A 25,847-nucleotide genomic window follows, 5' to 3' on the forward strand; every position below is an offset into this window, starting at 1 on the left:
TGAAAAATACACATGCTCTGAGATCATTTGTTTCCCCATGTAAATAAAAGGGAGCTCTGTCTCCAGACCTACACATGTAAGTATTAGCTTTATCTTATCACCATAACCATTTTTAGATTGACAGTGAGAGACATTGCCTCTGGTGATCACTCATGCAGTAGAATGCACATTATATTGCCAACTGACATTTAACAGCATCTAATATGCATTCAGCTGCTACTGGAAAAATTTTATGTAACGCTTTCTAGATTTTGCTTTAATGTACAGATTACAGAAGAGCTATGCAGTGTACTGAACAGTAATCTCCACAGCAGTTACATTCACTTTGGAGAGAAAAAGGTGACATTTGCTTACATTTCTTGAGCTGAAGAAATGATCACACCTAAGATAACAGTTGAACCTACAATGCCATCTTTTAACCTTGTCTTTCGCTTGAATTTTACAGAACTAAATGAAATGGGTGATATTAAAACTAGAAGTAATTCCATACAGCTTTAGTAACCATTGCAGGGAATCACAGTTGCCATCGAAAACAATTTCAAGTTTAATGGTCTAGAAACTTTTGAATATCTGATTCACACAAAGACCCTCTACCAAAATTAAAATGAAGAATAATCCTGGGGGGAAAGCTTTAGAAGGCATTTATTTGTAATAAATCAAATACCCCTTTCTTAAGCAAACAGACCAATGTAATTAATAGATTCACCTGAGATTCAGCATGCTTGGATTTTGAGCTGAGACTATTCAAAGCACTCTGGGGGATTTAGATGCATATTGGTTATTGAAATTAAATCCCTTAGACTACTTTGAAAACTCTCAGCCTTGAATTCCTTCAGCCCACATGGGAGGCTGACTGGTTTCAATTACAAGAGGGCTCATGCTCAAAGCGATGCAGGTGATAGGAAGACTGCAGGCACCAAATAATCATTAATGATACTAATGAGTTAGAGCTACTGGACCCATGGACCATATGATGAAACTGGACAATTAGAAAGTGAAAACATAGCTGGATATGTGATGTTTGATCCTCCTTTGAATGAAAAATCTATCATAGGATTTCTTATTTACATTGTGGTGCCTCCTTAAGGCTTTTGCCTAGGAAACATTTAGAAATTCAGAAGTTTCATCCACTTAAGCATAATATCTACTCTTTTTACTGTGGGGTTGCTTTTTTTTTTTCCTTTCTTATTAGCGCTCACAATATATTACATAAGATGTTCTGTGTTTACATTAGCTTCTTTCCTGGATTTATTGATCCAGATAGAAACATTTAATAATCAAAACATATCAGGTCTAAGTAGTTTCAATTTTGTTTTCTCTTAAGCTAAGTAAAATCTAGTATTACAGTCAATTAGAGGTAGTTTTAGACTATATAATTTTACAATTAAATATGTTATAGCTATGACAGAAAGTAGAAGCATTTAAAAGTTATTTAAACAAAGGGCAAGATGCCTTTAAAAAAGAATAGAAACATAGTCTGCAGGTGAATAAGGACCATACATGCATAAGGCTCATATTATAAAGTACAAAACCACACATGTGATGGTAAGCTGGCACACAACCCTAGTACTGCACTCTTGCAATAAAAATAAGGTTTTAAATAATTATCTTCCTATATTCTGCAAAGCCTAATGCTTCTCTGTGGTTAACAATGACATCTTTATTTAACTTCATTCCTACATTACTGCATAAGCCTGCTACAGTTGTGTGCCATAGAGAACTGTAAGGTAGTCCTCATTTTAGGAAATTAATCTCAGGTGCATTAGGCTAAAGTTTGATTTGGGAGCAGGGAAAGGTGCTTTTATTAGGAAAGAGCCCAGCTGAAAGAAGGTCCTGGGTTATTGGTGGTATGCTGTGGTATGCTGTGTAATGCTGATAGAGCTACACAACTACACAACTCAAGCTGTGAGTTTATTTCCTACTTTTCCCTTTTAGCCTGTTTTATCTGTTCTGTTATCTGGTAATCTTTATGCTAATTTCATTAGTAGAAGAAAATGAATGACTAAACCCTTTCATTCTTAATAGGCTTTTATGAGGGAACAGTAGCACCTTGCTGAATAAGTTTTGAGGAAAATAGAACAGCATACAGGAAATAGTAGCAAACCAAAATATTTTCTTGAGTAAAACATTTCCTCTGCTGTCTCAGTATCATTTTGCTTCTTATTCTTTCAGCTTGATGTTACTAACTTCCTATTATCTTATATGAACATGCTTATTCTAAATTTGATCATAAGAAATATATATAAGTAGAAAAATGCACTTACTGTTGTACCTACAGTCTGAGAGTATAAGCTTTGAGATCTGTATGTCTGATGGTTGCTGCTCCTCTTTTTTTTTTTTCCTTTTTTTTTTTTTCTCCCCACCCTAGATGTAAGTTACATGCAGTTTTTAGTATCATAATGGTTGGTTAAACATTGTATTTGATGCTTTGCCGATGGGAGGAAGTTTGACAGAAATTCCAGGAGGGGGAAAAAAGAGTCTGTGTGAAACATTTTATGACCATCCATGAAGAGTTAAATAAGGTAACTCCTTCTGCTTTTTTGGTTTTGGAGGGTGTTTTTTTTTGTTTACTTTTTCCATAATTAGGGAAATTATGGCTCCTCTAGAAACCTTTTTTGGAAATATTTGTGTTAGAGATTTGAGGGAAGGGAGATGCAAAAGTCATATTTTGGAACTTAAAATGATGAATGTGGTGACACTCACATAAACCTGCTCCAAATTCAAACTTTGATGATTTTTTTTCACTCAAAAAGGACCAAGGCCAGCAAAAACAAACAAGAATTCCCCCTTCCATTAACTGTGGCATTTCTGAAGCATTTAAGAGTACTAATATAATGCTGTCACTATTATAAAGGCTTCTGAAGAGGGGTCTGCAAACAATGATGAGGAAGGGTGATACAGAAAGCTCAGATGCAGAGCAGTTCGTTAGGGCCAGTCTTTCCTCAGAACAGCCATTTCAGGGACAAACTGGTGTGACCGTCCTCCCTCCAGGGACCTGTTATTTAGCCAGTGAAGGAGGCTTATGTTATTTTCCCCATTACTAAGATAAGAGTCCAGCTCATGTAAGTAGTGCTGACCAGATTGATGGACGTTCTTTGACCAGGTCAAAGGGCTGGCTTCTTGGAAGATCTTCTTGGCCAGCTGAGTAGCGGGGGGAAGTATGTTCACCAAAGACCTGACTCTGTGATCAGTGGCAGGATTCCCTGCCAGAGGTTCCCCCCTCTGGGGTCAGAGTGCTGCCCTGCCACCTCATTTTACCAAAGATTCTTCCACCTTTTCCTCCTTAAAGTAGTTTAACTAAATCTTCCCATCACAGGATGTCTGGCCCGCTCTGTACCGTTTTTATTCCCACAATGAAGTGTGCAATAGCTCCCAGTACAGAGGGATGTGTCTTACTCCAGTATGAGGGCTCAGAACCAGCTGATCCAACACAGATGTTGGACAAACAGTAGCAATTTAATCTCTGAAGTCTTTAAAAAAAAAAAAGACAGGCAGAAAATAGTTTCAAACATGTTAAGGTCTTTGGCACAAAAGAAAATACACTGTCTCTTCTGATAATCCCAGTTCCTTCTTTTGTCATCCAAGTAAATACCCTGACAGTCCTGGTAGCAATACATGCTTCTAATTTATCTATTACCTGGCTCCATTTCTTTGTCTATGCTACTTCTTGCAGACCTTTCTAGATCTTTTCTCTTGGGCTTTCTCTGACTCCTCTACAGATCAGTTGGGGTCTCACCACTGAGATCCTTCCAGGAACAGAGAAAAGGCTGACTTAGACTCTGAGAAGCAGTGGTAGAAAACGAGAAGTATTTTTGTCCATGACATCTGCTAAATTTTTAGAGAATAAATTTCCAGACTAAATACTGATCAGACTAAAAAGCTAATGACACTCTTATCTTCCTGACTTCTCTCTCTCTCTCTCTCCTCCCAAGGCAAAGGTAGGTAATATTAAATGTAGCTCAGTTAGGCACCCTCACTTTTCCGACACACCTACTGTTAATCTGACACCAAATGCAAAAATCCCTGGAATATTTTTACATTGGCAGTAGTGCAAAACTTGGTCTCCATCTTCAAACTGACTGGTTTATTTCATAATCTTTTATGATTCTCATTGCCTTTGGGAGTCTATACTTGCTTAGCCTTTGGTTAAATGAATTCATCTATCAGTATCTCCCGAGATATTACTTCCTTCCGAATAAAGAAATATTAACCATCTTTTTGACCTGTAGATGGCCTACAGCTTATCTGAGTTACTTCTTGTCTTTGGTATCTCATAAATGATGTTATACTTACAAAGTTAAAATAAAACCTTCAAAGTAAAAGAGTAAATGGCTATTCACCACTTATTTTTCTGAACATGAGGTACTACGAACAAAAATAGTCTTGCACACTGCAACTGCTGAAGTTCACATCAGCTGCTTCTCAGTTTAGTCTTGTTTTCAATACTAAATCTGATTTCCTTCCTCTCCCCCACCCACCCATTCACATTCCTTTCCACTTCAGTTCTGGAATGTGTGGTCTGTGGCCAGCTGACAACTGTTTTTAAAAAAATAAATTTGAGGATATTTAAACAAGGCATTTTAAAGATCTATGGGTCGTGAGCAGGGAGAGCTGCTGGAATGAGCAGACAGTAGCTTGAATGTTTGAATGATTTCTCTTCCCCACCCTGCATTTCCCACCTATGTCTTAGTTATGAAACTGGCTGTGCTGACATTTTAAAGTGCTTAAACAGCTTCAGCCAATTTGTAGTGCCATCAGTGAATGCCAGGAGATACATGCATATCCTAGGAGAGACACAGCTTAATTTTAGTCTATACTAATTTTTCAGATATTTTACTCCTGCATCTTTAAGTTTTGTTCTTCTATTGCTTGATTAATGCAAACTGAACTAATTCATAAGTAGGTTTTATTTCTTGGAAAGTTGCAGGTTTTGTCACTGAGGATCAAAACGGCCCAATTGTGCTATACCACAGAAAGTAGGTGGTGGCTCCCAGTCAGACATCCTTTCCAAATGAGCAAAGATTTCCATCAGAATATAATGCAAACACTGGATTAAAATTAAGTAATGTAATGCCATTTTTGCAGTATAGGACAAGTTGTAGTTTGTAGGTCTTGCAACCAATTACTGAATGATAAAGCCTGAGAAAGTGAAGGAACAGCTGAAATAAAGCACTATTGTCTGCTTCTGAAATCACTTGATACACTTTAAAATAAGTTTGGGTTAGCTGGCAGACAACACATATAATAGCAGTTTTCAGAAAGCTTAAATGGCAGCAGTTTAAGTTGTTGCTACCCCTACAAGTGGTGAACACTGGATTGGTAGAAATAAAAATCTTTGAGTCTGTCCATCTTCTACAGATATAGAGCAACGGGTTAAAAAACAAAGCAAACCAAAACAAATCCAAACATACCACACACACCCCCCCCCACACCCCCATACATTAGCCTCAATCATACAACTCATGTAGAAAGACTCATTGACAAATACCGATCTGGCCTACCTCAACCCTGCTGGAAACTTTTAGCTCGGTGTCAGAAAAATCCTAAGCTTCCCAAAATTGTTGCCAGAAGTCTTGATCCTGCTTCTGCTGAGATCAATGAGAACTTTGACACGCAAAATGGAAGAAGGATTAGCATTAAAATCGCTAAGTATGTAATAGAAATAATAACTCTTTGATATCTTTTTTGCTAGTAAATTGCAAAGCACTTAATGAAAACAATGATCTGTAGGGAAACTAAATCATAGATATGGAAGGCTACATGGCAAGATTTCCTAGTAAGCCAGGGATAGATTGCAGTTCTTTCAAGTCCTGCTGTGGTGCTTTAATACATTCAACTGCAAAACATCTGAATGTGTGTCCCTCAAAGTAATTTTCTGCAAAGAATTAACAAAGCAAAGCAATTCTATCTTTCATCCTACTTTTTTTCTAACAAATGCCTTAACCTATTTCAAGAAGGGTTTATTGTGGAAGTTCACACATCTAAATTGGCCAATTATTTCTTGGTGAAGTATTTTCATCCTAATACCCTTGAGCAGAGTATCACCTCTCTGAAGCTAGTGCATTTACAGAGTGTTATAATTCCTGGCTTTATGACATTTTATGTGTTCGTGTTAATAGTCGAGATTGGGGAATGGACAGTGGACAATTGCATATACATCCTATAGTTGGTATGGCAAGTAGGGGACAAGTTGGAGAAGACAGCTTAGTCTGACCGTTTCGGATTTCCCAGTTATTCTGCAACTTCATGAACTCCAGCTGATCAGCAGTCCTAACTTTCTTTTGGAATAAAATTTATTTTCTTACACTAAGAGTTAACTATTTTTAGGTGATACCACAAAGCTTTCCCTTTTGATGTTCTACACAAATTCAAGGAAGCCTAACCCTAGTAGTTATAATAGGAAAGGGTAATGCGAACTGAAACTACAATGGCTAGATTTTGATCTTGCTGGATGCTGTTTTGGAAGAATCTTGATTTGAGTTTCTTTCAAAGGTTACTCTATTAAAAAAAAAAAAAAAAGATTCTCTAAAATAAATATTTTTAATGTAATCTACTCTATGATGATGATCTGTGTGTGACTAGTGGACTTAAGAAGCTCCTTACCGGTAGAGTAAAACGGGGGTAAGGTGTCTAATACTGTCTGTATTAGTAGATAAAGGGGAGGGGGACAGCAGGAATCTGCCTTCCTTATCTGACTTGGCACAGTACTGATGAAGCCTCTGGATGTTAGTAAGGGAGACCACGTGTATCACAGTTACAGTGCATTTATGATTTATATGTTCAAGTATTCAGTAACCCTGTTTTATTATAAACACCCCATGTATTATAAATATCTTCTTTCTTCAGACCAATTTAGATACTCTGGAATCTTTCATTTTGGTGAGAAGGAACAAATAAATAAAAAGACAGGCGAAGGACAGGCTTTTCTTGCTGATTTACTTCCAGACTCCTGTTCCTTGTTGTAAGTGGGGTGACATGGAGCATTTATTTTAATTCTCATTGAGGGCACTGTGAGCACTCACTTCCATTTGCTTCTCTGCTTTTCAGACTTTTTTCTTCTGTTCTCTAAAAGAAATTTCTGGTAACCAGCAGAACACCAGGCTGCCTTGGGACATTAGACAGATAGGAGCTTAACAAAGTTGCTGACTGAATCTTAAATGTGCTAGGGCTCTCTGGGCTTCTCTGAGTGAGTTCCTGGGTAATCCTGTGAAGAGATTCTTCCAAACAGGAGCATCAGATGTCTCCAGCTTCCTTAACCAGCCTGCAGAATGCTGATACTCAACAGCAAAGCCTCCACTATACTGACTGCCGAGAGTGTGTGTTTGGTGTACATCTGCCATACACAAGGCCATTATTTTAAAATAACATAAAACTAAATTTTATTCAAATCATGTGAGATAAAGGGAAAAAGCCTTTATTTTTTTTCTGTGGATCCTTTCCTCCAAATGATCAGAGAAAACATAAAGGGAGAAGTAAAGCTTAATCACCACTCCTGATGGTTTTATTCTTGTTACTGTAGCTACTTCAGGAACATTCAGGAAATATATGCAAGTTTTAAAATATATACCTCCTATTTTATTTCAATGACTTCTAAATTGAGTGCTGGATTAATTTTAAACTCTACTGTTTAATCTGTTCCTAAGTGGCGTGGGGAAATACACCTATGACCTTCTGTGAAAGTATATTAATTTCTGAACTTCCCTTCCCTTTGTAGTCTTAGAGAAAACTCTTAGATATGCTGGATGTTTTGGTTGGTATTGGGGAAACAGGCTGAAAAAGAACCAGAAGGACAACCGCGTGGTGCTGTTGCATGGTCTGCATTTCGGCTGAAGCACAGGGTGCTCCCCTGGAGCCATGCTGCCTTTGCCAGCACAGACCCTGCTTTCAACCTAATGCTCCTTGAAGACATTTCCCTGCTCTGGAGTTCATCCTACGTCAGCGTATTGGTATATCAGCAAAAGCACCGCTGTCTTGATCATTAAGGAGTAAAAGAAAAGGGATTTGCTTCGAAAGAAGCAAAGAGGGCCAAGCTTTCTTCTACTTCTAGAAATGACCAGATGACTCTAATGTCCTGTGGGAAGACACATCAGAGTCTTTCATGCTCCCTCTGCAAAGGTTCGTTCAACTGATGTTCTGCATTCCCACGAAATGCTGAAGTGTGTGGCGGGGTGACTGAAACTGTTAGTGATGGAGCTACCCAGACAAAAGTATTAATTTGGGGAATAGTGTTTTGGTAAGGTTTCCAGTTCTTCAGCAGGAATGCCCATTGTGCAAAAGGAGAAATAATATATTGAATTGGTACCCTTTAACAGTGGTAGACTTTTTTTTTAGTACAAAAAAATAAAGACAAGAAAATTGGCTTCAAAACACATTCCTAATGCTTAAACCATTCTCTGGAATATACAAATACTTAGACTGAGAGGGGAAATGGAAAGTAGATGAAGAGATTATTAAAAAATAATATTTTTTTAAGGTTGACTGTTATTGTAACATAGCTTAGCCATACAGCCATCTAAAAGTTTTATCACCTATGACAATATTTGAAATTATTCATGACCAGTATTCACAGCCAACCGTTAGTTTACCTAGGTATCCAATATTTTTAAATGTCAAACAAATTTGTTCTTTATCTAGCGTGGACTGATAAGAAAATATTGTTTACTTACTCCTTTCAAAGCAGATTGGATCGCTTGGCTTATTTTACTGCACACTTTGCCATACTGAAAGCCTGGCCAGGAGAATCAACCCTTTGGATGAACTTAGGTCCAAATATTGATGGCAGTAACATGCCTTCAAATAGCTGTTCGAAATGTGAAAGGTTACACCTCCACAGAGAGGGACCGAAGACTGCAGCAAAGCTGTGAAATTGTGACTGAATCTCGGTCCAGTAGTTCCGACTGAGATGAGCTTATCTGACACTTTTGCAGTGGCGGTGTACTTGTCTCTAAAATTGAAAATACAAGAAAGATGTCATCTGACTGTCATGTTTCTGTGTAATGACTTTTTCAAACTTTCTCTGAAGCTTCCAGATTAGGCCTCAGCTAAGCAAAAAACTTTTGTTTTGTTTTTTGCTGGCACCTGACTTCCTACAGATGATAATTTTGATATTTTCTGTGTTGGTGAGGTGGTTTGGTGGGTTTTTTTGTGTTGTGTGCAGTGGTGTTTTGGTTTGTGGGTTTTTTGGAGGGTGGTGTTTGTGGTTTGGTTTGGGGTTTTTTGTTTGGTTTGGGGTTTTGTGTTGTGTTTTTTTGTTTGGTTTTTTTTTTTTTTTTAAAAACCAAAAACCCACAAGCTCCCACAACTCATCATAAGGCTTGTCTTCCTACTGCATATGGACAGCGTTCACCCACATCCAGGGTTACTTAGTACTGTGGTACCTTTTAGAATGACATAATGAAGTAGTTTCTGAAAACCATCAGATACCACTTGCATTACCTATGCTGAAAAACAAGCAAGTAGGTGCTCCTTCTAATGAGCCTTAACATAGCTGTACATCTTCAGCAAAAGATAGCTAGGAGGTTTCTTTCCTGTCATGGAAGAAAACATTGAATACTACTACTATTTTGTTTCACTTAAAGTGAAATAAAGGATTAGGTCAATTTGGCAGCCATGCTAAGGATTTGCTGTGTGTTGTGGTAACAACTTAAAAAACTCACTCTGTAAAATATCATTAAAATTGGGATTAATCAGGATTAACACACATTGGGGGGTGGGGAATGCATTATTAAGTCTCCTTGTCACCTTCACAGATTTCAGGGCTGTGTTTCACATGAAAACAGATTCCTGTAAGTTTCAATAATTATGTTTTTATTGATCCAATATAGACATCCTCCTTACAAGAAGAGCATTTAAAACAAGTTTATATTTACCAAAGCAGTACATCCTTGGGTTATTTTGGGTTTGTTTTTAATTTGCTTGTCCCCTGACCCTCTTGCTTATTTCCTCTGGCAATAGCTATTCCTGGCCTATAAATGTGCTCTGAACACAGAGGAACTCTGCTGTTAACCATGATTTCAGAAGTGTAAATCTATGATAATAAATACCCTAAAGTCAAGAAAGACTAGATGTTAAGCTTTTTTTCTCGTGGCCAGTAGTAATAGCAGTTTGATATAATATATACAAACTAGAGGAATATTTTTTGGTAAATATTCTTTTTTGCTTTTCCTGTTTCCTAGTGACACAGTTGGAAGCAGGAAACTCCTTCTGAGTTTTGAGCTGCAGTAGTCCAAAGGATATCCTTGTCTCTCTCCACCTCTATAAATAAAGTGGAAGAACTTTTACCCTGCCTCTGAAAATCACTATGTGTAACTTCTAGGTTGTTTACAAGAAGAGTCAGAGCTGTTGGTAACTATTTGATTTGTTTGCAACTAATGAGAATGGAAGTATTATATACCCAACAAGACTTTGTGGGGTCTCTGACAAATATTAGATCACACACACACACTCTCTGGGTGTCTGATTATTTACTACAGTGATATAAGTTTACCTGCAAGGGAAGTATCACAGGAAGATCAGATTTTGGTTAAAAAGGGAAAGCTTATTTTACTTTATAGTTGAACAATTTTTGGGCCTCTTTCTTTCCTCTTTCACTTAGTAAATTTTCCAGGATACATCATATCTTAAAGTAACCCAATATTTGTATTGATGGGACGAGCTGAAATAACATTTGCCTACCTTGTTCAGTAAAGTACAATGAAGTGCCTTTACAACAGTCTAATTTTTGTTTAAGCGTTCAGGCTTTTTTAAGAGAGATTTTTCTAGAGCATCTGCTTAATCGCTCAAGCCAGTTTGCTACAAGCCTGCACCAAAGTTCACGGAAATGTATGGTTTCGAGGAGGAGCAGTATCAGCTTGTGTGTAACTGCCTGAATATCAGGTTCTCGATTCCTACAGGAAAATGTTGCAACAGTCAGACAGGAATCGCAAGAATGAGAAGAGGATGTCAAACTTCATATAAAAACTCAATAAATTAAATCCATTTACTTTATCATGTGTAGGCTAAAGGTATTTTTTTCCAATCTATAACAAATAGGGTCTTGAAAATAGATACCTCTCCTATTGATTAATTAAATGTAGAATAAAGTTCAATGCAGTTTAGAGCTAAGCAATTTCTCATAGAGACAAGGTGCAGATTATGTAGAAACGGCAGTAATTAACCTTTATGCCGATTTTAGTAAAGACAACAGTAGGTTTTCCATTACCGGAAATCCATGAATCAAAGTTAGATATCTCTTTTCTGAATAGTTATATTTTATTTCTATTTAGGACATAATTCAGGAAACTCCTAGAGTTTCTCTTACGCAGGAGATCAGGCTGTCAGAGCACCAGTGGAATCCCTGATTACTGTGTTCTGCTATTTTGGCAAGATTTAGTGGGTGAAAGCCTGGCTATGTTGAGTTCAGTGGAAATACTGCCTCTAATTTAAATTATACCATAGCTTCGCAATATTTTATTTGCCTGAGGGATCTAAATACCCAGTAGTAATTCAGGATTATGAATTATTATTTTTGAAATGATGGTATAGTCAGGAGATGAAAGCAGGGTTTTACTTCTCTGCAAACAGGGAAGCGGGAGGCTGCATTCAGCCGTGCTGCTGGCCATGGTTCATGAGCTGTACGTGATCCAGAACATCCATCCAGTGTGTTTGAGACAGGAAGTGTGAGCGGCAGCATCAGCAGATGGAGGTGCCTGATTTTTGCAGTTTCTCTGGAAATTTGGAGCTTGTCTATTACCTCAACATGGCAGCAGCTCCCAAGCACAATGGTACAGAGGGTACCATAGGCTGGGAATTTCTGCAGTCAAATTTTCCACCATTCTTCCTGCTGAGGAGCGATCGTACCTTTCCAGTCAGCATGGACAGGGCTGGGTCCATCAGCACTGCGTAGCTGCTGTCCCTGGAGGGAATGAGGCTCACGCTGGTACTTCGGTGTTGTACCACCTGCTGTATGGCTGCCTGCTGAGATAAGATGGAGGAACAAATCTGTGAATCATGGATCACTAATTTAGGCCATGGACTTGGACTTTCCTACCTGCAGGGAGGGTTGATTTTGCTTACGTCTGCCATCAGGTTCTAGCTAAAGACAGAAAAGGAGATAAGAGATGAGAAATTCCACTTGCATACTCTAGTACAAAGGGATCTTAGAGACTGGAAAAGGAGCAGGGAAATAAAATATTCAGAAGGAATTTGTGTTTACAGACAGACCAGTAATCATCCAAACAAAACAAAAGTGGGCAAAGAAACAACATGTAATCATTTTGTTTTTAACTGTTCCCTCTGTTTTCTACCTGCTCCCCAGACGTGTCAGGAGGAATGCAAAAAATTCCATTCACCCCTTCTTTGAACACGCCCACTGCCCCAGACAGATACATACACTCACTTACTCTGAATTTTAACTAAGGGCTGAGAATATTTTTACACATACACCACCCCCCCACCCCCCCCATCCTTTGGGAAGAAAGGGAGTAATCCTTCCAGAGAAGATGCATGTTAGTAGCCTCTTTCCATCAGGACTGTACTGCTTCACTATCTGACAGGCTGTCCCTAAATATACCAGCCTGTTTTTCCTTCATTTGGTACTTTCACCAGGGAGATTTTTACCTCAACATGCAGTTGCAAGGCAGGAGAAGCAAGAGCTGGGAACCCTCACGGGGATGGAGGATGAAGGTCACCTACATCCTTTGATCCTTTGTGTCGTGTCTCCCCCCCTTTTTTTTTTCTTTTTTCCATCCAAAGATGGAGATCTTCTTTGGGGTCCTTTGTTTTCAGCTTCAGAGCATGTTATGTGATTCTGCTCCTACACTGCTTTGGAAAAACTGCTCCCGCTGAAAGGCACAAACACTGTTTGGGATCCCTTGTGCCGGGCGGTGTACAAAGACATACTCAGGAATGGCTTTGCCTAAGGAGATTTAATTTAAAAAAGGCAAATGGAAGAATAATGGAAGAAAGGAAAACTGAGACACAGTATGATCTACCCACGTTCACATTGGGAAACTGATTCAGCTTAGCGGTTTCTCTAAAACATCATTACTATTGACTAATAAGTAAAGTAGAATCTTACTTCAGAAAAGGAGGTACTTTGAGTATCAAAAAAATCTGGTGCTGTCTGCTCCTGGTAGGTACACCAAGAATTTGAATTAACAGTATGTAATATTGCAGGAGATTTAGGAGCACCTTTAATTAATGTATTTCTATCTGTTCAGCAGCGTATTGTCTGAGAGGTTTAGGCTCTGCAATGCTATTAGAGTGGCTAACTTCATGCAGTAAATCCATGGTGCCAAGGAGGCATGAACATGGCTCTGTACCCCAAAATCAGGTTTCCAGAAAAGACTGATCTGAGTGATGAACCACAAAAGCCCAGGTGATCAGAAAGACTGAAAAAGATGTGTTTTAGCTTTTCCCTGGTATTTTGTACCTGTTTTTGCCTATGACCGGAATCAGATTCTTAAACCCATGCAAAAAAAACCAGCAAAAGTGTCTGTTTCCAAAGACAAAACCACAAATGATGACTAGAAGGTGGAAAGGGATAATGGCACAATTGTGACATTCTCATCTTTTATTCTAGTTGTTAAAGCAACTCATGTTGGATGCCGGAGGCTTTTTCTCTGCCCGAGGAAACAAAAACCCACCTTGCACTGAACAGTCCGGCTATTTGTTTATATGGGAAATGAAGGCAGCCTCTCGTGTTGAGGCTCTGTTGCTGGGAAGAAAGAGCTAGGTTTGGCTGGGATAAAGGCAGGAGAGCAATTCAGTACTCATTTCTGCCCCCTCAGCTAAAGATAGATCCTGGGAATGGGGAGACTTATATTAAAGGGGGCTGAGAGATGGTAGTTTGCTTTGTTTCCAGACTGTTGAATATAAAACTATTCTAATAATATGTATACAACTTCCTTCTAGTCCTCTTTCTTCTCGCAGGAGAAGTAGCTCTATCCCCAGCAAAAACAATGTTTCATCCTGTCAGACTTGAGTGGAAAGGGGAGGGGAGGATAAAACATGAAAACAATTAAAAATGTTTATTTTTAATAGTGTCTGGCAGTAGTCAGAGTTTTTAAAACTATAAATAAACAAAGGTCATAGTCGATGATGAGAAACATATGCCATACGCATGTTTTTGAAAATGTAGATAAAGAAAACAGATAATGAATAGTATTATGTAGATGGCTCTTTACAGGAGACTCGTCAAAACTCCCATTGCAATGTTCAATAGTATCAGAAAGCAGCTGTGCCCCTTGGCCCAGGGAAGAATGTAAAATTGAGGTGCCTGCGTCCTGTTCCTTGCGTTACCGCTGTCCGGCTGGATTTCAGCTCCTCTTGCCCTTTTTGTCGGTTTGGGGACAGGACTTGCTGTGCCTGGAGAAGGCATGTGCACAGCACAGCGGGCCCACGTCTTTGTACCAGCCTGGAGCCGCTTCTGTAACAAGTGCAGGATTTAAAGAAACCTACTCCTACGTGGGAAGCGGGAAGCTATGTTCGCTGACTAACCAATGCTAAAGCTCTGGCAAAGAGGGCAAGCCCAAAATTTCTGGTGTTTGAAAGAAGATGAGGGCAACTGAAGGATCAACCCAGAGCAGGAAGCTAATACAAATCACGGTGCGTGGTCAGCAGCCCCGCTCTGTCGCTGGGGATGGGTGCAGGAATACGGCTCCAATTATCTGAGCTATTTATGTGCGCTTGCTTTTGGCAATCTTGCTTTGGAATGCTGTTTGTAAAAAGGTTTCATACTTTTCTATTAAGCTTCTTAAAGGGCTATTATGCATTCACAAAAATCCATATCCATCTGGTAAGGAATGTTTCCTGACTCAATTAACACCGTATGCATACCAATTGCTGCCATTCTGGAGTGCGATTCAGTATTCCAAATGCGCTTGCATATTAAGAGAGGAGGTTAGGAAATAGAGTGGGAAAACAGTACATTTTACAAGAAAAGAATAAAGAATAATAGCTTTTTAGTGATTCTCAGGAGCTAGAACTCTTCATTTAAAAACCAGCCCTCACCAGCTTGTTTTGTGGTAAGTTTAGTGCCTGATACTAGTTAATATCTGTGTGACACACAGCTTTACAAATGAGAAACAGAAATAATTTCAGTGATCTTTGCCAGTTATTTTATTTTCCCAAATATTATCCTTATTCAAGTAGTATATTCATGGGTTTTTAATCACAGATGTTTAAACTAGCTCTAATATTCTGTATCACACCATTTTAGAGAGCTTTAGAAAGATTCTTTTTTGGTGAAATTGTTTTCACAGTAAGCTTTTCGGATATTAGCGTTTCCAAGTTTTAAGGCAACAGCTATATTCTCAGCATCTAGTCCCAATACCATAAGATTTAGATGTAGGCGGGGCCCTTTAAAAGTGATAATGTTTTTGTGAATCATCTGTGCTACGCTTAACAGCAATTAAGATTTGCAAATACATATGCTTTTTATTTTCCATGCCTGTAATGCAACTTCTTTTAAGTGTTTTTTGTGGTCGCCATTTGCTGCTGTTGCTGTACATAGTACTGTTGTAACATGGTACTTTGATTTAACACTGAAGGTTTTCCTTTCTAAAAGTACCAAGAAGAATGATATAAAAGGGCATAATGCTTCTTAAAAAACAGGATGGTGAGTAAAATATTATGGAGAGGATGCATTATTCTTGATGTTTTTGAATAAGACCAAGGCAACACTCCAGTTAAAGAATGCGTAGAAAAAAAAAAAACAAACTCAAGAATTACTGATAAATCTAAAAGACATTGGAAATACAGGAAAGAAGGCGTCTACCTGACAGAAGAGAAGGTGAGTTTCTAAACCACCTTTAAGTTGATGAAGACATGAGTTCTCCAAAGGAACTTGAAAGAAATAATATCTTAATAGAGACTGACAGAATTTCAAGTGGCTTGAAGTAGGAAATGAAATGAAAACGGGAATATGCAGACAGAAAATAATAGATGTGACTTTCTGCTTGTAAGGCAACAGGGACAGAAATTTGTTTTGACAGAAGGAATTTAGAGAAAGATAGAAGTGTGTTAGAATTTAGTTAGACTGAGGGATTATTGATATTAGCAGAATTGTTGCATAGCTGTTAGTTGCAATTAGATTTGTTGGACATTTGTGTTAGGACTTCTATCAATGGACCTTCTAACTTGGCCACAAAATATGAATCTACTTAAATCCTCTACAAAATTAGTTCAAGTATAGTTTATTTTTTAAAACTCTGTTTATATAATCATAGAATGGTTTGGGTTGGAAGGGACCTCAAAGATCATCTAGTTCCAACCCCTCTGCCATGGGCAGGGACACCCTCCACTAGACCAGGTTGCCCAAAGCCCCATCCAACCTGGCCTTGAACACTTCCAGGGAGGGGGCATCCACAGCCTCTCTCGGCAACCTCTTCCAGTACCTCACCGCCCTCACAGGGAAGAATTTCTTCCTAATATCTAATCTAAATCTGTCCTCCTGCAGCCTTGTCCTGTCACTCCATGCCCTTGTAAACAGTCCCTCTCCAGCTTTCCTGTAAGCCCCTTCAGGTACTGGAAGGCTGCTATAAGGTCTCCCCAGAGCCTTCTCTTCTCCAGGCTGAGCAACCCCAAGTCTCTCAGCCTGTCTTCATAGGAGAGGTGCTCCAGCCCTCTAATCAGCTTTGTGGCCCTCCTCTGGACTTGCTCCAACAGCTCCATGTCCTTCTTATGTTGGGGGCCCCAGAGCTGAACACAGTACTCCAGGTGGGGTCTCACGAGAGCAGAATAGAGGGGCAGAATCCCTTCCCTTGACCTGCTGGTCCTGCTTCTTGTGATGCAGCCCAGGACATGCTTGGCTTTCTGGGCTGCAAGCGCACATTGCCAGGTGATGTTGAGCTTCCTGTCCACCAACACCCTCAAGTCCTTGTCCTCAGGGCTGCTCTCAATCCATTCTCTGCCCAGCCTGTAGTTGTGCTTGGGATTGCCCCAAGTCATGTGCAGGACCTTGAACTTGGCCTTGTTGAACTTCATGAGATTTGCACTGGCCCACCTCTCAAGCCTGTCAAGGTCCCTCTGGATGACATCCCTTCCCTCGAGCGTGTCCATTGCACCACACAGCTTGGTGTCATCAGCAAGCTTAACAAAGATGTTAAACAGTGCTGGTCCCAATACCAACCTCTGATCAACACCCCTTGTCACAAGTCTCCACTTGGACATTGAGCAGTTGATGGTAACTCTTTGAGTGTGACCATCCAGCCAATTTCTTATCCCCCAAGTGGTCCATCTGTCAAATCCAAGTATAAATGTTCTCATTTAGTCTTTGTAATTTTTTCCCTATGTTTTCAACTGGCCATTTGAAAACAAAGAAGTTAGTTGTTAGAACCACCAGCTATGCATGAAATATTCAGATAGGCATTCCACATAACTAAGTGACAAGGACAAAATGTATCAGGCAATGCAAGATTTGTCTACCTTAAGCATCTACTGGATAATGAGATTCTTATTTTAACCATTGTCTTTCAGATTACAAATCTTATTTTCCCTTTTCTGCTACAAGTGAATAAAACAGCAAGCGGTGAAATACAGGCTAGGTTAATATGTCATTTTAATTCACTGGATGCATGATAGCAAGTAACCCAGAAATTTGCTGAATATCCTTGCCATTAAGTTCATTAAGAAGGGAAATAATAGAGTAATAACTACTTTAATTTTGCACCATTCATATATTGTCACAAGCTGGTACAGTCATGCAAAAAAGACATCGATAAACTGACCTTAATTCGTCAGCGTGACAGCGAGATTGCTGGGGGGCTACAGCACCTTTCACATAAGGGAGAGAGCAGAGTTTTGTTCTGCCTAGAGAAGAGGAGGCAAAAGGAGGATCTTAATGCAGTTTTCAATTATCTAATGTGTAGTTGAAGAGTAGGTGGCAGCTAGATGTTTTTTCCAGAGGTACGCAGCAAAAGAAAAAGAGGGAATAGATACAATCTGCAGCAAGGAAATTATTTTTAAGAGCTAAGGAAAAAAATGTTCTTTGCAGCAAGGATGGCCAAACACTGGAGTGGGGCCCAGAGGCTGCGAAATCCCCATCTGCGTAGTGATTCAAAATGTCACTGGACAAGCCCTGAGCAACGAAATGTACTTTTGAAGCTGGCACAGTTTTTACTGGGGACTTGGACCAGGGGATGTCCAGAGCTTCCTTCTGACATAAATCATTCTGGCATTCTCTGACCGTGTTTCAAACCCAAACTCCATTAACTACCATAAAATGTATTTAAAGTCCATTAATGAAGTGCAGAAATAGGTGTTGCTTTTGCTATTTATGTCTATGACCCTTGTCATCTTCCTGACCTTAGAATATCCACTTACCATTTTGTCTCTTCTGCAACGAAGAGAGTACCTAACCTTCCACCTCTAGAAGTACAAAGAGGGTATCTTCACAATTCAGGAAGGTGTGGAAAAGACTCATTTGACCTTCTTTATGCAGGGAGAGGACAGAAAGAAAAAGTATTTTTGTATGACAGGAAAATACAGCTTGAAATCGCTCTCTACCCGAAAAATACTGTTTTCAGGGTGCTAGGTTTTTCTGCGTTTTTCTCTCCCTTTTTCTCTGATACATGCACGCTGGTAAAACAGAATTCTCATGTGTCTTAGGAATGAACAACACTGAGAAGCATTGGCATGCGTACATCAACATCCAAAAATATGTCCTCCCAGTGCATCTTAAAACCATGTGTGAGAGAAAGAGGGTGGCTCTCCCAAAAGCCCTGCATTCCTGCAGGAATAGATGCCTGGGTCTGTGGGACGGAAGGCAGCTGCCGTCCCCTCTGTACTTTCTGCTCTGCCTTCTGCAGGACAGCATTTCAATTTTCAGTGCAGTTTTGTAGTATGAACCTTACCCCATGTGAGAACTCAGAAGGTACAAAGTTAAAAAAAAGCTGCTTCTTTTTTGGCTGACCATGCAAAAGTGTTATTCTTCTGCTACTGTGCAAGTAAATAAAACAGCATGAAGTGATGAAGGCTAGAACAGTTAAAAATATGTGCCATTAATAGCATTTATGAACAATTTCAATCTGTTCTCTGAGGCAGCTGAGGGACTTGGTAACAGTTGGAGTTGCATTTGGTGGTCATCGGAAATTTACACTGGCATATACTCCCATGTAGGTATGATTTTTTGGGGGGAGAGGGGTTTATATTATTTGGCAATAACTCTGAAGTATTCATTGGAAACAAACTTGGCTCAGCATTGAGAAACAGCTAACACTCTATTTTTTTTCCTCCAAGTATTATTTATTTCACTGTTGATTGTTTTGTCATAATTATTACACTCCCCACTGATAGCTTATTATTTGTGTATAACTTCAGAGCTACATTCTCAGTTTCTAACAGAATTTTGCATTAGTCTCTGCTCTGCTACAGGACAAATAAAGCCTTTTTTTTTTTTTTTTTTTTTTTTTTTGAGGTCTTTAACTTCAAGGACCTCCTTATTTCAATGAAAAGTTCAATGCAACTTTTTGGAAACCTGTCACCCTGCAAGGACAGAAGTCTTCAGACCCATTTTGATTTCAGATACAATACTATATAACTGTGAATATGATGCAGAATATAAGTGGAGGGAAAACAATGCAATGATATTTGAGGTTTCTTACGTTATAGTTTCTTAACACAAAAACAATACAGAGGTGTTTCTGATTGTGCTGATGCAGAATAGCAGAAATGGAAATCCTGTTTTTGCAGTTCTTTCTAACACAGCATTGTTCCCTACGGCACATGATTCCCTGCTCTGATTACTCCAGTTCTGAATGACTCAGTTTCCGCGTTTCCTTAAAAGATTACTCAGTCTGTTAAATAGGTTCAGGACCGTTTTGCCGAGAGTCCGTTTCCGCACTTAGTTTTATCCAATTAATTCTAGTGATTTGTAACAATTCTGAATGACTTTGCTGTTGTTGTTTTACTGTCGTTGTTTTGGTATCATCAGTGCCATACATGAGCTCTTTATGGACCAGGACTATCCCGCCTCTAATACTGATGTATTAGTTCATTATGTGTGAAGCTAAAAATTATTGACTCCTTTCTACATGAATGTTGTACTGCGTATTTTTATCCATTTTGCTTTTTTCCTCTATCACCTTTCAAATAATATCTTTTCACAGAATTCCAAGCGTCCCAATGGAAACCTGCTCTGGATTGGTTTTCTCCCAGTTACTTTACCTAGCCTTTTCTAGGCCAAACCTTTTCTAGGCTTGTTTTTTAATCATTTCATTGCAAAGGCTTACAGACATAACATGGTGCTATGCTGATGTGACGAGTAGCATGAGATACAGTCGTGACGGGATAATAGTGTTGGGATACCGAGGCGCTGGAGGAAATGGGGCGAATGATTCATTGCTTCACTACTGTCAATAAAGGGTCAATGTTCAAGGAATTAGAGGGCTGATAGAGTGCCAACTTCTGGATAAGAAATAAAACAAAAGCCCTGACCAAAACCTGTTTGTGGTTATTAATGTTTCCATGGCTCTGTTCCAACACTAACATACAATTTTGAAATCCTGGCAAAATTCAAATTGACTTATTTACATTCTGCCTCCCCATATTTCCTATTATTGTATAACACATTCTCGTTACTTAATTGATGTGTAATATCCTGTGATGCTAAGCAGGTGCTGCTGCTGTTTTGTGCTCGGGAACATGACCTAAATGTAATGTAAACCTGTAGTTTAATGAATCACCTGTATCTCTAACCTCTGATTCCTTTTATATTGTTCATATTCATTCATGCTAATAGCACTTTAGGATTATCTTCCTAAGTTTATTTACATTCCTTTTTAATACTTACACACTCAGCCACAGGCTATAATTTCCCTCTCAGGTACTGTTGTAAGGCCACGGTGTATGCCTACATGGAGAGACCTACTAAAAATCCTTAAGACTTTCGATACACAGAAATAAAAATACAAAGAAAATAGCGACATATAGTAATTTTCTTACTTCCCTGATCTAGGAAATTTTGTCCTTCACTTCCATGATTTAATCAAATAACTAAAGATAGAATTTAACTGTAAATAAATTATTAAAATTAGAAAATATTTCACATTTCATGTGAATCTCTGATCTTGCTTCTGTCTGCCAGGAAGTTCAGCTGAGCAGGACTTGGCATTCTAGGACTCCTTAAGTGTTTCTTAAGCTCTCCTGGTTGGCTCTGTGGGCAAAAGGAGACCAGCACACATCACATTCTGGTTGCTGACCAAATCAAGAAAGAAAACTGTAAGGAGAGATATCCTAAAGTGTGTTCCTTCTAATATACATGTGAAATAACCTTGGGCTAGATTTAAAAAGATTTAAGAGAAATTGAAGGGTCCAAGGTCAACCATAAATTAAAAACTCCTCACTTCTACTTAACAGCACGGACACCTAAATTCTCCAAGTATCTTCAATATACACTATAAACTCATAATTGTTGTCTTGCACACACCAAAACCCAGCTAAGGAGCTCATGTCCTATCATTCTATCTGCTGTGTAAGGGCCCAGAGGCACCCACGCTGGAGGCACACAGTTTGTCTAAACCTGACAGTTTTGGAACCCAAACATAGTGCAATGTTGGATGCTTTTCAATTTGCAGTGCCACAACTTTTTTTTTCCCCTGCATCCCAAAGGGTAATCTGGGATTATATTGCCTTCCCAAGACATGGGAAATTCAGTTGAGAAATGGTCCGGGAAAACGGTTAGCTACCGCCAACACTAAATATTCTGCTGTGCTGGCTGGTGACAACTGGAGCAGTACTGAGCTCTGTAGGTGCTCTGGTCCTTTTTTCAATTGGACTTGTTTAGACTGTGAGGTCTCAGGACAGGAACGATCATCTGTGCTTTTAAATCATCATAAAAATTTTTCCTTTCTTCGTATTTGAAGATGATAGTGAAGGATGGGGAAGATGACTAAGATTTTTGTTTATTTGTAATAAAGCAAGAAAAAAATAAAGAGATCAGATACAGTGGGAAGTGGAGAGGAAACTCCCCTTAATTTTCACCTCTAATGTTATGAATAACTTCTTTTCTACCTTTACTGTAGGATTTGATAGATGGTTTCAATGTGACTGTAAGCTTTCTTGTTCCTTAATAAAACAATATTGAAAAAAACCTTTCAGGATCAGTGAGTTAGAAAAAATGTTAAAATCCTGCTAGCATGTGTTTAGGGCTAAGTTTGAAAAATTCCATTCCTTCTCAGCAAGGTTAACACTGAATGAAATCTATGCTACGACTCAATAAATGTGTATTCTCCACTCGTGCCTTCAAAAACAGTATGGATGAGACAGAAGTTTTCAAAGCTAAAAAAATATTTGCAAATTTAAATGCTACATAGGTTTTCTTTATGATAAAGAACAGCATGCAATCATTACAATGTTGAGTGGTCTCCTGTAACACAGTCCATTTTGCTGTCTGCCAGTAAGCCTTACACAACTTTGCTTTTAAAAATAAAAGAACATAGGTTGTAATATTTATGATTCTTTAAATCAACAACTGTACAGAAAAATATTGTTCCTGCGAAATTTCCTATTAGCCTGTAATTTAACAAAGGCACTAACCCTTCTATCACTTATTAATAAACTTAGTGCCTAAAGGCTCCAATTAGGTATTAGAACACAGTGATAACAGGCATTGTAAATGTGCAAGACAAATCTTCCCTAAGGGACTATAATACAATATGGTTTTAAAAAAACCTAGTTATTTCTTAATACAGCTTTACAGCCATGGCAAACTATTACTAACTTTGGCCTAGAACCTGCAATGAAAATGTGCGTTGTGAGTCTCCATCGAGTAAGAGAAGGCAAGGACCATGCTCTTTTTGTAAAAGCCCATTAAAAATGGAAGTCTCTGTTACAAATTGGACTTTTTTTTGTTCACTTTCAGCAAAAACCCTGGGCAGCTTGCAGTTGATGCTGACGATTTACCCTACGAGTTGCTAATCATATCACAAAATAGTAGTGAGAATGCTCCAAAGCCACAGAGTGCCATAAAGAACACACAAATACAAGTAGAAAAGAAAGAAATCAGCTCGTTGACCTGGATGATGAAGCAGTCTTTGACTAGTGATCAGACCTTTGATTCAGGTCATGACCGCAGCATTATCTGAGGTGTCTCAATTCAGCTAACTGCATGGACCCTCCCCAACGGCAGTGGTGGGTCTGCACAGAGCTGGCTGGAGAACTGTCCCATCTCTTGGTCTACAGTGACCCTTGCCCATGACCTGAAACTCCTTTCCCATCACCATAGGTGTGAACAGCACTTTGCACACATGTTTCTCAAGAGCTGTAGGAAAGATGGCTATTTTCAAAACTAGATTCCTAACCCGTATAGTTTTTCCAGATCCTGATTTTCCAACCTGTGCCCAGGCTGGTCGCACCCACCTCCTTGCACTGCAGCTCGTCCTTGGTGCATCTGTTCCCCCCCACACACCCACCCAATTACTGGACACCCAACGCCAGCTGAAAGCACCGCGGTTCAGCACGGCCAGCGCAGGTAGCAGCCGCGCAAGGAACGCTCCGGGGCCGCGGCTGCCGGCGGGGCGCGGGGGCGGCCCCAGACCCCGGGGGGGGCCGCGCCCGGTGGGTGGTGGGCGGCGGGAGGAGGGGGGCCCGCTGCGCGCCGCGGGGTCCGCCCAGCGCCGCCGCTGCACGGGCTGCGGCAGGAAAGGAGCGGCGGCTCCTCGGAGGAGGAGGAGAAGGAGGGGGAAGGGGGAGGGGGGGGTCCCCTCCGAGCGGAGCCGGCCGCAGCGAGAGGCGCGGCGAGGCGGGGCGGGGTGGGCGCAGGAGGCGTGGAGGGGACCGCGGAGCGGCGCGGAGCGGCGCGTGCCATGCGCGGTGCGGAGCGGCGAGCGCGGCAGCTGGCGGCTCGCTCGCTGGCTCAGCATGCGCGGGCTGTGCCGCCGCCTCTGCCTGGTGGCCGCCGTCCTGGGGCTGTGCGGGGGCAGCAGGAACTGCCCCGACCTCATCGTGGACCGCTGCCTCTGCGCCGCCGAGCGCGCCAAGGGGCCCGGCCGCCCGGCCCTCCGCATCAAAGTGGTCTGCAGCGGCGGCGACTTGGTGGAAACTTTGCAGCCCGCCGTGCTGCCCAACCGCACCGTGTCCCTGTGAGTACGGCCCGCGGGGGGCAGCGCGGCCGCGGGGGGCAGCGCGCACCTGGCGGCGACCGCCCCGGGATTCCCCCCGTGGGAGGCGCTGGGGCGGGGGGTGTCCCGAAGGAGACGGGTGTGGGGGGAACACGCAGCCCTGGCGCGGGGGGACCCCTCGGCGCGGCCGGACCCGCCGTCGTCCCCCCCCCCCCCCGCCCCGACCGCTGCCGCAGGAGCAGGCAGAACCGCTCCGCGCAGATTATAACCCTAGCCCGGCTTTTAAAAAGTATGTGAGAGTTTGTTGTTTTTTTTTTTTTTTGTTCTCAGTTTGGAAACTCTTGCTGGCGTTTTGGTCGAGCTGGGGAAGCTGGGCTTACCCTGATGTAAATTGCATGCTGCTGTGTGTGGTGGTTTGGAAAATGTCAGTGCTAGCAGGACTGATGGAGCTCGCTGGTGCACCTTTCCGCCGGCGACGGGATGGGCTCAAACTATCCGGGCAATAAATGAATGGTATCGATAATGGTAAACTGCCTTCTGGAGTTCTGTGTAATTAACTGGTTTTCCCCTTCTCTCTCGTCTCCTCTAAATAAAGTTTGGAACTGGCTGTGTCCTTTTTTAACAAGAGCTTGTGTATGACCATTTGAAACTACCAAATCTCCAGTATTGTTCTGAGTTGTCTGGTAATTGAAAATGACTGACGGTTTGGTGTTTTGCTTCCCCCCCCGCCAAGTGACTTGGAAATAGGTTATGTTTTGTCGCCTGTTGCACATAGCTAAACTTGAATAAATGGTATGTATTGTAAGTAAAGCAGTAGAACTTCTTGTAACTGTATCATCAAGTATAGGTGAAAGTAATGTCCCTGCAATGGACCCAAGCAGTAATAGCTCTGTGACATTTACCCTTTAGATCATGCACATATCAACAGATCTTTTACTGTTGAATTTAGTTCTGTTGACAATTACTGCTGTGAACATCTCCACTGTTCACTGCATTTTCTTTAAGTCAACACTTTTAGGAGACAACTGATAAAGATAGTAATTTATAACATCTGGGGAGCTTGTGCTTGTAAACGTACAGATGTGCTGCGTACGCTTCAGTTCAGTTTTAGCTATAACTGTTGAGTGACTTGATGCTGACTAGCCGTATGCTGATTATTCATTTGGGAAACTTTTGCTTGTTAATATACAAGATATAATAACTACACTTTCTACTAAATTTTAATAGGCTGGTTTAGAATAAAATTATTACACCACAGAAGTTTTGTCCTAGATGATAAATTCACTGCTAGTTTTGTAGTTTATATAACTGGCTGTATAGTTTGTACTCCCCCAAAAGTATAAAATGTCAGCATCTTGAGCAGATACGTACAGAAGTATGTATTCACTGTAGTGAAAAGAAATTAAATTGGAAACAGAAGTGAGAAAAGAGGAACGGGGGAGGTGGTGCATCTGAAGTGGTAGGTGGAGGATTTGCTCACTTGGACGTGTGGTTTAAGGCACCAGTAGCAAACTTGATAGTACCACCCTAAACACGCGCATTTCAGGTAACGCTTGCTCATACGCATTAGAAACATACTGAATTAGGGTTTTTTAACTTAATTACAAATAACCATTAACCTGAGAGCTGATTAGCTGTCCTTAGTTGATATAAAACATACAGACCATTGTTTTTTGTCGTATTTCACGTGGACAATTACAATACCATGTATCACCTAAACTTAGCCCTTTCCTTTTACAGGCTGTTTTCTCGTTTTTTTTTCTTCTCAGTAAGTAAATTTAAGGCTAAATCTTGAAGGTAAAAAGGAAA

General features: G+C 40.4%; 1 protein-coding gene across 1 annotated transcript in view; it reads left to right on the plus strand.

Moving 5' to 3' along the window:
• The first annotated feature begins 23,698 nt into the window (after nucleotides 1-23,698).
• The window catches only part of ADGRA1 (adhesion G protein-coupled receptor A1), a 286,895-nt gene continuing 284,746 nt past the window's right edge, over nucleotides 23,699-25,847 (plus strand). Inside the window, exon 1 of the mRNA XM_054831561.1 lies at nucleotides 23,699-24,059. Within this exon, the coding sequence (XP_054687536.1) occupies nucleotides 23,839-24,059 (221 nt within the window). The 5' untranslated portion in view covers nucleotides 23,699-23,838. The remainder of the gene's footprint in view (nucleotides 24,060-25,847) is intronic.

Source organism: Grus americana, chromosome 7 (genome assembly GCF_028858705.1).
Source record: "Grus americana isolate bGruAme1 chromosome 7, bGruAme1.mat, whole genome shotgun sequence".
In the NCBI taxonomy this organism is placed as follows: domain Eukaryota; kingdom Metazoa; phylum Chordata; class Aves; order Gruiformes; family Gruidae; genus Grus; species Grus americana.